At 43.8% G+C, this 14,466-nt stretch overlaps 1 protein-coding gene across 1 annotated transcript in view; it reads left to right on the forward strand.

The window, feature by feature from the left end:
• Window positions 1-67: 67 nt before the first annotated feature.
• Window positions 68-14,466, forward strand: part of bckdha (branched chain keto acid dehydrogenase E1 subunit alpha) — a 53,494-nt gene continuing 39,095 nt past the window's right edge. Inside the window, exons 1-2 of the mRNA XM_080218223.1 lie at window positions 68-191; window positions 12,952-13,128. Coding sequence (XP_080074349.1) covers window positions 87-191; window positions 12,952-13,128 — 282 coding nt within the window. The 5' untranslated portion in view covers window positions 68-86. The remainder of the gene's footprint in view (window positions 192-12,951; window positions 13,129-14,466) is intronic.

The following is a 14,466-nucleotide window of genomic DNA, read 5'->3' on the forward strand; positions in this document are numbered from 1 at the left end:
GGCCTGGCGCGGCGGTAATGCGGGACTGGCGGAGGCTGGGGCGACGGTAATGCGGGACAGGCGGCGGCTGGACAGACACAGTCAAGATGGCGGCGGTGGTTAGGCAGCTGGGCGGGAGGTGGAGTAGGTGCTTGTCCCGGGCCCGGAGCCGGCTTCCCCTCACCGGGGCTCGGCGTGCCCTGTCCACCAGTGTAAGTAACTGAGCGGGTGGAAGGTGGGGAGGAATGTTCCCTGACTCGAGGCCGAGGTTTCAGACCCACAGCCGCTGATTGGTCAGGACAGGGGTCCGCCTTCGCAATCAAAACATTGACTCAGAACTTATATTGATTTATAACTGAGTAATTTACCATTCTCTGCACCCTGTGTGAGTTATAACTCAGTAACTTATCATTCTCTGCACCCTGTGTGATTAATAACTCAGTAACTTATCATTCTCTGCACCCTGTGTGATTAATAACTCAGTAACTTATCATTCTCTGCACCCTGTGTGATTAATAACAGTAACTTATCATTCTCTGCACCCTGTGTGATTAATAACTCAGTAACTTATCATTCTCTGCACCCTGTGTGATTTATAACTCAATAACTTGTCACTCTCTGCACCCTGTGTGATTTATAACTCAGTAATTTGTCACTCTCTGCACCCTGTGTGATTTATAACTCAGTAATTTGTCACTCTCTGCACCCTGTGTGATTAATAACTCAGTAACTTATCATTCTCTGCACCCTGTGTGATTTATAACTCAGTAACTTATCATTCTCTGCACCCTGTGTGATTAATAACTCAGTAACTTATCATTCTCTGCACCCTGTGTGATTAATAACTCAATAACTTATCATTCTCTGCACCCTGTGTGATTAATAACTCAATAACTTATCATTCTCTGCACCCTGTGTGATTAATAACTCAATAACTTATCATTCTCTGCACCCTGTGTGATTAATAACTCAGTAACTTATCATTCTCTGCACCCTGTGTGATTAATAACTCAATAACTTATCATTGTCTCATGTATTAATATACAGTGAAAAGTATTGTTTCTTGTGCACTATACCAAGCATACCATTCATAGAGAAGGAAATGAGAGGGTGCAGAATGTAATGTTACAGTCAGAGCTAGGGTGTAGAAAAAGATCAACTTAACGCGAGGCAAGTCCATTCAAAAGTCTGACAACAGCAGGGAAGAAACTGTCTTTGAGTCAGTTGGTACTTTTGCGTCTATTTCCAATGGTGTGTCTGGGGTGTGTGGGGTTCTTAATTATGATGGCTGCTTTGCCGAGGCAGCGGGAAGCATAAGCAGAGTGTATGGATGGTAGGCTGGTTTGCATGATGGATTGGGTTACATTCACAACCTTTTGTAGTTTTGCAGTCTTGGGCAGAAAAGGAGCCCATACCAAGCTGTGATACAACCAGAAAAAATGCTTTGTGTTGCATCTGTAAAAGTTGGTGAGAGTTGTAGCTGACATGCCAAATTTCATTCCTCTTCTGAGAAAATAGAGGTGTTGGTGGGCTTTCTTAACTATAGTGTCAAGCACAGGGGGACCAGGACCAGTTGTTGGTGATCTGCACACCTGAAAACTTGAAGCTCTTGATCCTTTCTACTTTGTCCCCACTAATGTAGACAAGGGCATGTTCTCCTTTATGCTTCCTAAAGTCGATGACAGTCTCCTTTTGTTGACATTGCGGGAGAGATTATTGTTGCTGCACCAGTGTGATGTGTGATTTATAACTCTATAACTTATCATACTCTGCAAATCATAGGTTTGGTTTGATTTGATTTATTATTGTCACACGTATTGAAATACAGTGAAAAGTATTGTTTCTTGCACACTATACAGACAAAACATTCCATTCATAGAGTACATAGAGGAGAAGGAAAAGAAGTTGAAGAATGTAGTATTACAGTCATAGCTAGGTGTAGAGAAAGATCAACTTAATATATGTTAGATCCATTCAAAAGCCTGAGGGCAGCAGGGAAGAAGTTGTTCTTGAATTGGTGGGTACATAATCTCAGACTGTTATATCTTTTTTCCAACGGAAGAAGGTTAAGGTGAGCATGTCTGGGGTGCATGGTGTCCTGGATTAAGCTGGCTGCTTTTCTAAGGCAATGGGAAGTGGAAGCAGGGTCATTGGATGAGAGGCTGATTTGCATGATGGACTGGGATATGTTCACAACCTTTTGTAGTTCCCTGTGGCCTTGGTTAGAGCAGGATCCATACCAAGCTGTGATGCATCCAGAAAGGATGGCTTCTGTGGTGCATCAGTCACTGAAGGTAAGCATGCAGGTGGTAAAGAAGGCAAATGGCATATTGGCTTTCATTGTGAGAGGCTTCGAGTACAGGAACCAGGGATGTGTTGTTGCAATTATACAAGGCCTTGGTGAGGCCATACCTAGAGTATTGTGTACAGTTTTTGGTCTTTTTCTGAGGAAGGATGTTCTTGCTCTTGAGGGAGTGCAGCGAAGGTTTATCAGGCTGATTCCAGGGATGGCGGGACTGACGTATGAGGAAAGATTGACAGGTTAGGATTGTTTTCACTGGAGTTCAGACAAATGAGGAGGGGGATCTCATAGAGACTTACGAAATTCGAATAGGGCTACTAGGCAGGATGGATGCAGGGAGGATGTTCCTAATGATGGGGCCGTCCAGAACCAGGTGTTACAGTCTGAGGATTCATTTAGGACGGAGGTGAGGAGACATTTCTTCACCCAAAGAGTGGTGAGCCTGTGAAATTCATTACCACAGGAAATAATTGATGTCAAAACATTGAATGTATTCAAGAGGCAGCTGGATAAAGCACTTGGAGTGAATGATCAAAAGTTATGGGGGAAAAAGCAGGATTAGGCTATTGAGTTGGATGATCAGCCATGATCGTAATGAATGGTGAAGCAGGCTTGAAGGGCCAAATGGCCTTCTCCTGCTCCTATCTTGTATGTTTCTATCTGTTTTAAAAAAAAAATGGTGATTCACAGCGGACATGTGGAATTTCTTTAGCCTCCTGACAGAGTAGAGGCAATGGTGGATTTTCTTAACTATAGTGTCCTGGAGGGACAAGGACAGGTTGGTTATCTGGACCCCTAGAACCTTGAAGCTCTCAACCATTTCCACTTCATCCCCGTTGATGTAAACAGGGACATGTCCTCCATCACGTTGACTATTTCCTTTGTTTACTGATTGCTTAATCACTTTGAATAATTAATTTTGCTACTTGCGTATCATAACTTTACGTTTTTATGCAGTAAGATTGGAGAGGTCGGGGCTATTCTCCTTAGAGCTGAAGAAGAGAAAGTTGAGAGGAAGTTTGATAGAGGTAATCAAAATTGTAAGGGGTGTAGGTAGAGTAGATCCAGAGAAACTGTTCCCATTGATGGAAGGATGGAGCAGCAGAGGCCAGGGATTTAAAGTGATTAGCCAAAGAAGCAATGATGACATGAGAAAAATGTTTTTTTTATGCAGTGGTTGGGGACTGGAATGCGCTCCCTGAGAATGTGGTGGAGGGAGGTTCAATACTAGTTTTTAAAAGGCATTTAGACCGTTATCTGAAGAGGAAATAATTTCAAGTCTCCAGGGAAAAGATAGGGGAGTGGCACTCGGTGAATTGCTCTTGTAGATGGCGAGATGAACATAATGGGCGAATGGCATCTTGTGTTGTAACCGTCCTAGGATTCTTGCAGAATGAGATGTGACTGGACTTCTGAAGGTGTACTCAGTTCACAATTACAAGGAGCAATCTAACTAGCCAAATGTCAAATTTCTCCATTCTAGTTTTAACAAAAATGAGATTTTTAAACTAGTTTTTCAAAACAAATTTGTTGCTTATTCAGCTGCAATCTTAGTCCCATTTGTCTGTGCCAATCTCTATTTTGCTCCCTGCAAAATGATATTAAGAAGCAAAGGATAATCACGTCTAACTTCCTGGTTTGCTGTCTGTGAGAATGTTTCAATGTGATTGGCTGCTCACCCTTATTGTTGGTAGATGCCTAGTGACCCCTTTTGACTTGGCGCTATATTCACATGGGCATCAGGAAAGGGGAAGTCCATGGCAGCCCAATTGCTTGGGCTTCGTGGGCAGCTTTCTTTGAAGTCATCCAGCAAGTGCCGTCATTTCGCTGCTGACTAGTTGATAATCCAGGCCATTATCTGGTCATGTATGTTAGAATCATAGAATCCCCTACAGTGCAGAAGTGACCGTTCATTCCCCCACCCCCACCCCAAGAAGAAACTGGAGCAGACACAGGGAGAATGTGCAAACTCCACACAGAGTTACGCAAGCCAGGAATTGAACCTATGTCCCTGGCACTGTGAGGCAGCAGTGCTAACCACTGTGCCACCATGCCGCCCTACCTAACCTACCTGATTGCTGTTTACGGGGCCTATCCGTGTGCAAGTTAGTTGATGATGTATTTGACTCCAAAGCAACATATAAACAAATGTACTTCATTGGCTGCAAATGTCCTTTGAGAGACTATGAGGATGAATGGTGCTATGCAAATATAATTGTTCTTTCTTGTTTGCTTCACATCTTCATTCTCTTTGATTAGTATATGGATTATCCACAAATCTATTTAACATTTTGAGCTCTGGTTATCTGTGCAGATGGCTAAGTATGTTATAGTCATCTTGTGTTGTCTTGTACATAGAAACATAGAAGGTAGGAGCAGGAGGAGGCCATTTGGCTCTTCGAGTCTGCTCTACCATTCATTAAGATCATGGCTGATCATCCATCTCAGTAGCCTAATCCCGCTTTCTCCCCATAACCTTTGATCCCATTCACCCCAACTGCTGTATCCAGCTGCCCCTTGAATGCATTCAGTGTTTTGGCATCAATTACTTGCTGTGGTAATGAATTCCACAGGCTCACCACTCTCTGGGTGAAGAAATGTCTCCTCACCTCCTTTTGAGTGATTTTTTTTTTAATCTGCTATGATTTAAAAGTGTGCCAAACCCCCAACTTGCTGGTAAGATCTGGTTAGAGACCAATAACGTTTTGTTTAAAGTTGACCAAGTTTGAGATACTTGCTCACTGAATAAGGCAACAAGATTCTTGCAGTTTTGGACAAACAAAAATAAACTTTACAAGGTCAGACAGATAAAACTATTTACAATACCAATCTTGTACTCCAGTATTTGGGGTTAATATAAGGTGCATGTGAATTAACATGCCAGCTGTCGTCAAAATCACCAAATAGCAGGTGTGACCAAGATAGAATCCATGGATTTCTCAATGACCCACCCAGATGTCAGTAACATTACAAGTCAACCAGTCTCGCTGGACCTCGTCATCTCTCTCACAAGGAATTCCAGTCTTCACCTTCAAAGATCTAACCTTGGAATTCTCTCCAAAGGTCGTTGCAATTCGGCTGACATCAGCAATAGCCTGCTTTGCTTAAATTTCGACTCTTGCGACTCTGTTTCTCTGGATTCCTGACTCTGCACACCTCGCAAAGACAGCTTTAAATCTTTGGTCGCGTCAGGAAGAACACACGGTGCTACAAAGGGGTACCTTTCCCTCAGCGGCCTGCAGCACAGAGTCACCAATCTTTTGCTGTCTTCTTGGATCTTCAGAGCTTCTTCTGAGCCTGCCTCGATTTCCAGGGCTTCATTTGAGACCTCTTCACTTGATGTCTGCTTTCCACAGCCCTTTGCCAACTCGGAGCTTATTTCTCTGCTCCTCTGTTTGTTAGGCTTGTACTCGTTAGAGTTTAGAAGGATGAGGGGAGATCTCATTGAGACGTATAAGATGATGAATGGGATGGATAGGATAGAGGTGGAGAGACTCTTCCAGCTCAGAAAGGACAGTAGGACTAGGGGGCACAGCCTCAAGATAAAGGGGGGGGGGTGGTTTAGAACGGAGTTGAGGAAGAATTTCTTCACTCAAAGGGTGGTGAATCTCTGGAATTCTCTGTCCGTTGTGGAGGCTACCTCGCTAAATATTTTTAAGAAGCAGGTTGATGGGTTTTTGATAAGCGAGGGGATTAAGGGTTATGGGGAGAGGGCGGGAATGTGGAACTGAGCCACGACAGATCAGCCATGATCTTATTGAATGGCGGGGCAGGCTCAAAGGGCTAGATGGCCGACTCCTGCTCCTATTTCTTATGTTCTTAACTGAACTGGGACCTCGTTCTGTTCCTGTCCCCTCTCTGGGACTTGTCTTTTGGGACCTCTCCTAGTGCCCTCACCCTTTTGGAGCTTATCCCTGTCCCCTCTCTCTGTCCACTGCCTGGGACACTCGCCTTCTGTAGTGATTCACTCCTGGTCAGTTGAGTCTGTGCTTTGTTTCCCTCTGTGTGCAGACACACTGGGCCTGTCCTTGACCTGAAGAGCTTGCACTGCAGAACTGTGTGTGTGTCCGCTATGTGCGTGTCCATTCGTTGGCTTAGGCTTTGGAGTACAACTGACTGAACCAAGGTGACATTTGGAAAAGGGACTGGAGAGTACAGGAATAGGCCTAACCTTGAGTAAGGGCAGAACAGTTGGTAATCGGAGATCGCGCTAAATACAAATTCACCTCTGATCAGTTTGCAGAGATTGAAATCTTATCAATGTGAATGTTTGTTGTTTTTTTTGAATCGCATGGGGAGGCAGGAGATGTACTTAAGCAGGACTCCAGCAGAACTTTCTTCCCTCAGGATCCAGTTACGTGATCTGACATCATCCTAACAATGAGCAAAATAGCTATTAACCTTTTATACTACACCTCACCCCCACCCCCGCCACAAGTCTTTTCTACCCAGGAACTATTTCTATGTTTATCGTACTCCACTTCCCCTGACTCCAGAAAGTCCGTCAGGGCCTGTGAGTAAAAGCTAATCTGCCTTAGTGCGTCAGGATTGCTAGCAGCTTATAGTCCATGTGTATGGTGAATTTAGATCTGTGAGCATAATCAGAGAACTTCTTACGAGCCTAACTTCTAACTGCCAGGGTCTCTTTCCTGATGACAGCATGCTGCTGTCCACTATCCTTTAGTGCCCTGGTGGAATAGTAGACTAGCCATTCTGAGCCATTGTACTGGATTTGAAAATGAAATAGCTCTTGAGCCAATAGAGGAGGGGTTGACTGCAACAATAGCAGCAGTTCCAGGTCATAGCGGGCCAGGGTTTGGGTAAACTGGCACATGTGATTGTTTGTATAAGAGGCCTGTTGGTGTGTGTCCCATTACCAAACCCGCTTCTGTTTTTGGAACTGTCTCGGATATCAGTATCTAAGGAAGGATGAGCTGGCTTAGGAAAGGGTCCAGAGGAGATTCACAAGAATGATCCCGGGAATGAAGAGCTTGTCATATGAGGAACGGCTGAGAACTCTGGGTCTGTACTTGGAGTTTAGAAGGATGAGGGGGGGATCTTATTGAAACTTACAGGATAGTGGGCGTGGAGAGGATGTTTCCACTAATAGGAAAAACTAGAATCAGAGGGGCACAAAGGGTTAAAGGGCTGATGCTTTAAAACAGATGAGGAGAAATTTCTTCAGCCAGAGAATGACGAACCTGTGGAACTCTTTGCCACAGAAGGCTGTGGAGGCCAGGTCAGTGAGTGTCTTAAAGACAGAGGTAGGTTTTTGATTAATAAGGGGATCAAGTGTTATAGGGATGAGAAAAATATCAGCCACGATTGAATGATGGAGCAGACTCAATGGGCCAAGCGGCCTAATTCTGCTCCTATGTCTTATGGGTTTGTTGATGTGCACCATGTTGGGCAAAACCTTACCCAACCTTTTAACTGTTCCTATAAAGCTTTGGAGTTCAGTCACATGAAGGGATGGTGGAAAATCCTTAATGGCTGTTGTCTTCTGGGGGTCTGCTTTGACTCCTGAAACATCAACAGTGTGGCCCAGGAAATTACTGGGAGGTTTAGTGTGAGATCTGAGGTCTGCAGATGCCACAGGACTGTCTGTACTCTGGTACCATGTTCCATTGTGATGGAACCATGGATGAGAGTGGCAGATGACATCTTCAAGACCTTCCCTATCTTACTGCATTGGAGGAGTTTGGGTGCTGAGGCAATTAAGTGTATCTTGGGCACTCACCTTTGGAAGTTGCCAAAAGCCGTGTTGGTGTCTAATTTGTGAAGACTGAGCTCTTCACAATTTCACCAAACTCCTGTCAACTTACAAACAAGGAGGAAGAGTAGGCCATTCAGCCCCTCGAGCCTGCTCTGCCATTTAATATTATGGCTGATCTAATAGTAACCTCAATTCTGCATCCCGCCTACCCCCAATAAGCTATCATCCCATTGCTTGCCAGGAACCTATCTACCTCTGCCTTAAAACTATTCAAAGACTCTAATTCCTCCACCTTTTTCAGGAAGAGAGTTCCAAAGACTCATGACCCTCTGAGAGGAAATATGTGTCTGATCTCTGTCTTAAATGGGTGACCCATTATTTTTAAACAGTGACCCCTTAGATCTAGATTCTTCCACAAGAGGAAACATCCTCTCCACATCCATCCTGTCAACACCCCTCAGGATTTTATGTTTCAATTAAGTCCCTTTTTACTCTTCTAACCTTCAGCAGGGTGTCCCTAGCCTGTCCAATTGTTCCTTGTAAGACAACCAGCCCATACCAGGTATTAGTCTGGTAAACCTCTCTGAACTGTGTATGTGTACATAGGTCATTGAAGGTGTCAAGATTGTTAATAAAGCATCTAGTATTCTGCACTTTATTAGAAGAGGCATAGAGTACAAAAGTAAGAAGGTTGTGTTAAAACTTCTGCTGCTTCATGGTCAGCTGGAATACTGCATCCAATTCTGGGCACTACAGTTTAGGAAAAAAAATTTGAAGGTATTACAAAGGATGCAGAAACGATTGCCAAGAATGGTTCCAGAAAACTTCAGTTACATCTATAGATTGGAAAAGTTAGAACATTTTCCCTTGGGGAAGAGAAGATTAAGAGGAGTTTTAATTGAGGTATTCAAAATCGTGAGGGGAGTCTGGACAGAGTAAGTAGGGAGAAATTATTCCTGTGGTAGTGCAATTAGTGTGTAGATATATCTTTACATTTAAAATATTTAAAAATTCAGCTTTATTCTACAGGTAGTTGGTATGTCTGAAGGGAATGCAGCTCAAATGCTGGGAAAGCTGGGTAATTATTCATTTTAGCCATGTAATGTTTATTTAGGATAGAGCTAATTGATTTTTTTTGTTTTCCTGGGGTCTTTGATTAATCATATCATCACGTGACCCTGTCAATCAATTTAATGTGCAGAGCTAGGTCTATAGCAGGGAAAAATGAAGGCGTCAACTGTTAAGAGGTCTATTAAAGTCAATAATACATGCAGGCTGTTTCTAAGAACTCACTCACTCTCCATTAAAATCTCCATGGAAGCTTCGAGGCTGTTAACACAATTTTATAGCAAGTATGTCTGGGTTTGCTAACTGTATTTACTTGAAAGGGGTTTTGATCTATGCATGAATTATTTGAAACGGGAAGCGTCATAAGCTGGAAAGTAAAGTTGCTGCTTTTCATTTTTAAATATTGTTCAACTGTTAATGGTTATGCTGTTTCATTTGTTAGAATTATATTTAAACCTGTTATTAAATAAAAGTTTTATTAATATAAAAATCCATACTTTGTCAGTGGAATCACTCCTGGTTAGGTGCATTGGCCATGCTAAATTCTCCCTCAGTGCACCTGAACATGAGTCTGACAACTAGAGGATTTTCACAGTAACTTCATTGCGGTGTTAATGTAAGCCTACTTGTGCTACTAATAAATGAACAGTGGAGCCAAGTATCTCCTCCTCACATTTTTGAAACAAGGGAAAAATTGTTCCGATTTTTCTGTTCTGATTTCCTGATAATACTTGGGTTTCTAACCCAGTACCTAACATTCCCATCGGTGGGAGGATTGAGAACCAGACGGCACAGATTGAAGCAATACAAACATGACGAGGAACCTTTTCACGGAGCGAGTGATTTAGATCTTAAATTCATGGTCTGAGAATGTGGTGGAGGCAGGTTCAGTCGAGGTATCCAAGATGTGTGGGTTACAAAAGAACATTGGAATTAGGAGCAGAAACAGGCAAATTCAGCCCATTGAGCCTGCTCCACCATTCAATCAGATCATGACTGATCTCTCCATGGACTCAAATCCACCTCCCCACCTGTTCCCCATATCTCTTTAACCTGTTTTTAAAAATCAGAAATATATCCATCTCCTTCTTGAAACCATTCAGTGATTCAGACTCCACTCCGCTATGCGGCAATGAGTTCCACAGATTCACTCTGCTCTGCGAGAAGTAGTTCCTCCTCATCTCAGCTTTAAATCTACCATCTCTCATCTTACACAACCTATAGGTTGGGTGGATTGGCCATGGCATGGGGTTACGGAGGGTAGACTGAATGAGCCGAATGGCCCCTTTCTGCATTGTAGTGATTCTAAGAAAGACTTATCTGATGGGGAAGAATGTACGGTGTTACGGGGAGAAGGTGGGGACATGTAACTAGGTAAGGTGCTCTGTCAGAAGCTAGCACAGGCTTGACAGACCAAATGGCTTCCTGTTCTGTAACAATTCTGTGATTCTGGAACAGGAAGAGGATTCCAGGAATCGGAGCTGCCCTGTCCTTCCTCTATCTGTTAGGTAATATAACTTACTATTTAAAAAAAAATGACTAAACATAAAACTTCCATCCTTTTGTTGTCACTTAAACTTAGGAAGTTAATTGAAAAGCTTTTCAAACACTTTAAGAACACTCTTCCTAATCTACCTCACAGTGATCCAGACCTCCTCCCAGCTATTCTGTAGGTTAGTCCAGTAGCTTTATTTGGTAGTATAAGAACATAAGAAATAGGAGCAGGAGTAGGCCATCTAGCCCTTCGAGCCTGCCTTGCCATTCAATAAGATCATGGCTGATCTGAAGTGGATCAGTTCCACTTTCCCGCTTTCTCCCCATAACCCTTAATTCCCTTATCTATCAGAAACCTATCTACCCGTGACTTAAATACATTCAACGAGGTAGCCTCCACCACTTCAATGGGCAGAGAATTCCAGAGATTCACTACCCTTTGAGTGAAGAAGTTCCTCCTCAACTCTGTTCTAAACTGCCCCCCCCCTTTATTTTGAGACTGTGCCCTCTAGCTCTCTTTTCCTTTCTAAGCGGAAAGAATCTCTCTACCTCTACCCTATCTAGCCCTTTCATTATCTTGTACGTCTCTATAAGATCCCCATCCTCTATAAGAACCACCTCACTTGGCAATGCATTCCAGGTCCCCACCACTCTTCACGTAAAAAGAATTCCCTCGCACATCATTTATATAGATGATCTGGAGGAGGGAACTGAGTGTATGGTGTCAAAATTTGCTGATGACACCAAGATTGGTGGAAAGGCAAATTGTGCGGACGGTGTGGAGAGTCTGCAGAAGGATCTAGATAGGCTGGGCGATTGGGCCAGGAACTGGCAAATGGAATTTAATGTTGGCAAGTGTGAGGTGGTCCACTTTGGTAGGAATAATGGTAGGAAGGATTATTACTTACGTGGAGAAAAACTGCAGCAGGCGACGGTGCAGAGGGACCTCGGGGTCCTTGTGCATGAGTCGCAAAAACCCAGCTTGCAGGTGCAGCAGGTGGTCAGGAAGGCAAATGGGATGCTGGCCTTCATAGCGAGGGGGATTGAATATAAAAGTAGGGAGGTCTTGCTGCGGCTGTATAGGGCATTGGTAAGGCCGCAGCTGGAGTACTGTGTGCAGTTTTGGGTGCCGTACTTATGCAAGGATATTTTGGCCTTGGAGGGAGTGCAGAGGAGGTTTACTAGGCTGATGCTGGAGTTGAGGGGGTTGAGCTATGAGGAGAGGCTGGATAAACTAGGCTTGTACTCATTAGAGTTTAGAAGAATGAGGGGAGATCTCATTGAGACGTATAAGATGATGAATGAGATGGATAGGATAGAGGTGGAGAGACTCTTCCCACTCAGAAAGGACAGTAGGACTAGGGGGCACAGCCTCAAAATAAAGGGGGGGCAGTTTAGAACGGAGTTGAGGAGGAGCTTCTTCACTCAAAGGGTGGTGAATCTCTGGAATTCTCTGCCCGTTGAAGTGGTGGAGGCTACCTCGCTAAATGTTTTTAAGACACGGGTTGATGGGTTTTTGATAAGAGAGGGGATTAAGGGTTATGGGGAGAGGGCGGGAATGTGGAGCTGAGCCACAACAGATCAGCCATGATCTTATTGAATGGCGGGGCAGGCTCGAGGGGCCAGATGGCCTACTCCTGCTCCTATTTCTTATGTTCTTATGAATCTTTGCCCCCTTATCTTGAACTTGTGTCCCCCTTGTAATTGAGATTTCTGCCCTGGGGAAAAGAAAGCTTCCCATTGTTCATCCTGTCTATACCTCTCATAATTTTAAAAACCTCTATCAGGTCGCCCCTCAGCCTCCATCTTTCCAGGGAGAATAATCCCAGTTTATTCAAAATAATAATTGGATACAGACAAGAAAATTAATTGCAGAAAAAACTCTGGTAATAGTTAACGCTGTTTTCTTTTATATAATTACTAATGATTGGTAACGGCACTCATTTCTTAAATTCCAATTCCCCTCAGAAAACATGCTTTCCTTGATAGTTGGTCATTCATGAGGGTAAAAGAATGAGTGAATAAAATTCTAATTGCATCAGGTGAATACAAAGCATACAAAAAAGATAGAAGGGCATGCTTCAACTCAAAAGTTTATACCTTCGAAGAAACCACTTCAGTGTAGCTGCTGAGGGTGTCCTCGGAGAACTTTGCCAACAAGCCAACCGGTGTATGAGCATTGCTTCTTCATCAGGTGATGTGTTGGGGTTCGCTCTGCTTCTGTAAACATACTGTCCCTCTTCCTCTGATATCCTGGTTAACGTTACGCATTTTTGAATGGAAATGTATCCTTTGTATGGAACCACTTTTTTCAATCATTTATTTCCCCATTAAGTTTGGCATGGTTATTCATCAAAGTGTCTGACATTCTCCTCTCCCTCTCTGCCTCCAGCATGCAGTTCACCAGCAAGAATTCACTTCCCTGGATGAGAAGCCACAGTTTCCAGGAGCCTCTGCAGAGTTTGTGGACAGGCTGGAGTTCATTCAGCCCAATGTCATATCTGGTATCCCCATCTATCGGGTGATGGACCGACAAGGGCAGATCATGAACCCTGACGAGGACCCTAAGGTATGCTGCCACAGATTGAAGCTAATGGCTTCTATTTGCCGCTTTTCGGGAGCAAAGCGTACTTTTACTAGGTTTTTCCAACAATCGACAATGAGTCATCAGGAGATTCTTAATTCCAATTTTTTTAATTGAATTCAAATTCCTCCATCTGCTGTGGTGGGATTCGAACCCGGATCCCCAGAACATTAGCTGAGTTCTTGGATTAATAGGTTAGGAAGATTGGCCATGCCAAATTGCCCCTGAGTGTCCCAGGATGTATAGGTTAGAGGGATTAGTGGGGTTGTGGAAATAGGGCAAGGATGGAGTGGGCCTTGGTAAATGCTCTTTCGAATAGTCAGTGCAGAATTGATGGGCTGAATGGCCATCTTCTCACACCGGAAGGATTCTATGATAGTTTCTACAACCTCTGGTCAGACCTATGGATAGCTGCACCGCCTGGTGTTGGCATTGAACTGCATGGTGGGCAGGTTCCAGCAGCATTATATAACCTGAGCCATGAGCTGATGCCAGTGATAAGTAACACTGTGGGTTTCAGTATTTCTGTGGGATTCCTGGGCTAAGGGGAGGTTCCTGCTCCTGGTCACCCAGTAACACCTATTGGAAGAAATGTGCATTTACAAAAAGCAGCCATTTGTGCTGCACCACAATGCCCACTGTGGTTAAATAGATGTCTCGTGTGGAAATCGGATGAGGTATCAGAGGGTTGGACACACACAAGTAGCGCTTAGTGGTGTGGAGTGTTAGAGAAGGAAGACAGAATGAAGTGATTTAACTAGTTCCCATGGTCAGGGTGTAGTGCCTTGATTAGATTGTAGATTAGCTATTTTCATTCAGAATAGTGCAGCTAACCAGTCTTGTTAGAGCATTACTCTGAATACTCGAAGCACCCAATTAATGCTTTGAACTGAATGATTTATTGTCGTGGGGAATGACATCTGACCAGTAAATGATCCATGGTAAATTCAGGGCACTGAGGTTCCCACAGCCACAATGTCAAGGACACCCTCCCCTATCATTGGTTTTGAAAATACTGAATGTCATTTCATAGAATCCCTACGGTGCAGAAGGAGGCCATTTGGCCCATCGAGTCTGCATCGAATGTCCAACAGAACATCTTATCCAGGCCCGTTCCCCTGCCTTATCCCTGCACATTTACCATGGCTAAGCCACTGACCTACACATCTTTTGGACATTAAGGGGCGATTTAGCACAGCCAATCCATCTGAAGTGATTACCATTCCCCAGCAGACCTGATCCATCAATACGTATTAGCCCAGATCTCCTGGCCAGCAGCAATGCACCACAAAGCCTCCCACACTTTGACCACATTGCACATTT

The sequence above is a fragment of the Carcharhinus amblyrhynchos genome, unplaced genomic scaffold (genome assembly GCF_965287045.1).
Source record: "Carcharhinus amblyrhynchos unplaced genomic scaffold, sCarAmb.v2.hapA scaffold_37, whole genome shotgun sequence".
Lineage (NCBI taxonomy): Eukaryota > Metazoa > Chordata > Chondrichthyes > Carcharhiniformes > Carcharhinidae > Carcharhinus > Carcharhinus amblyrhynchos.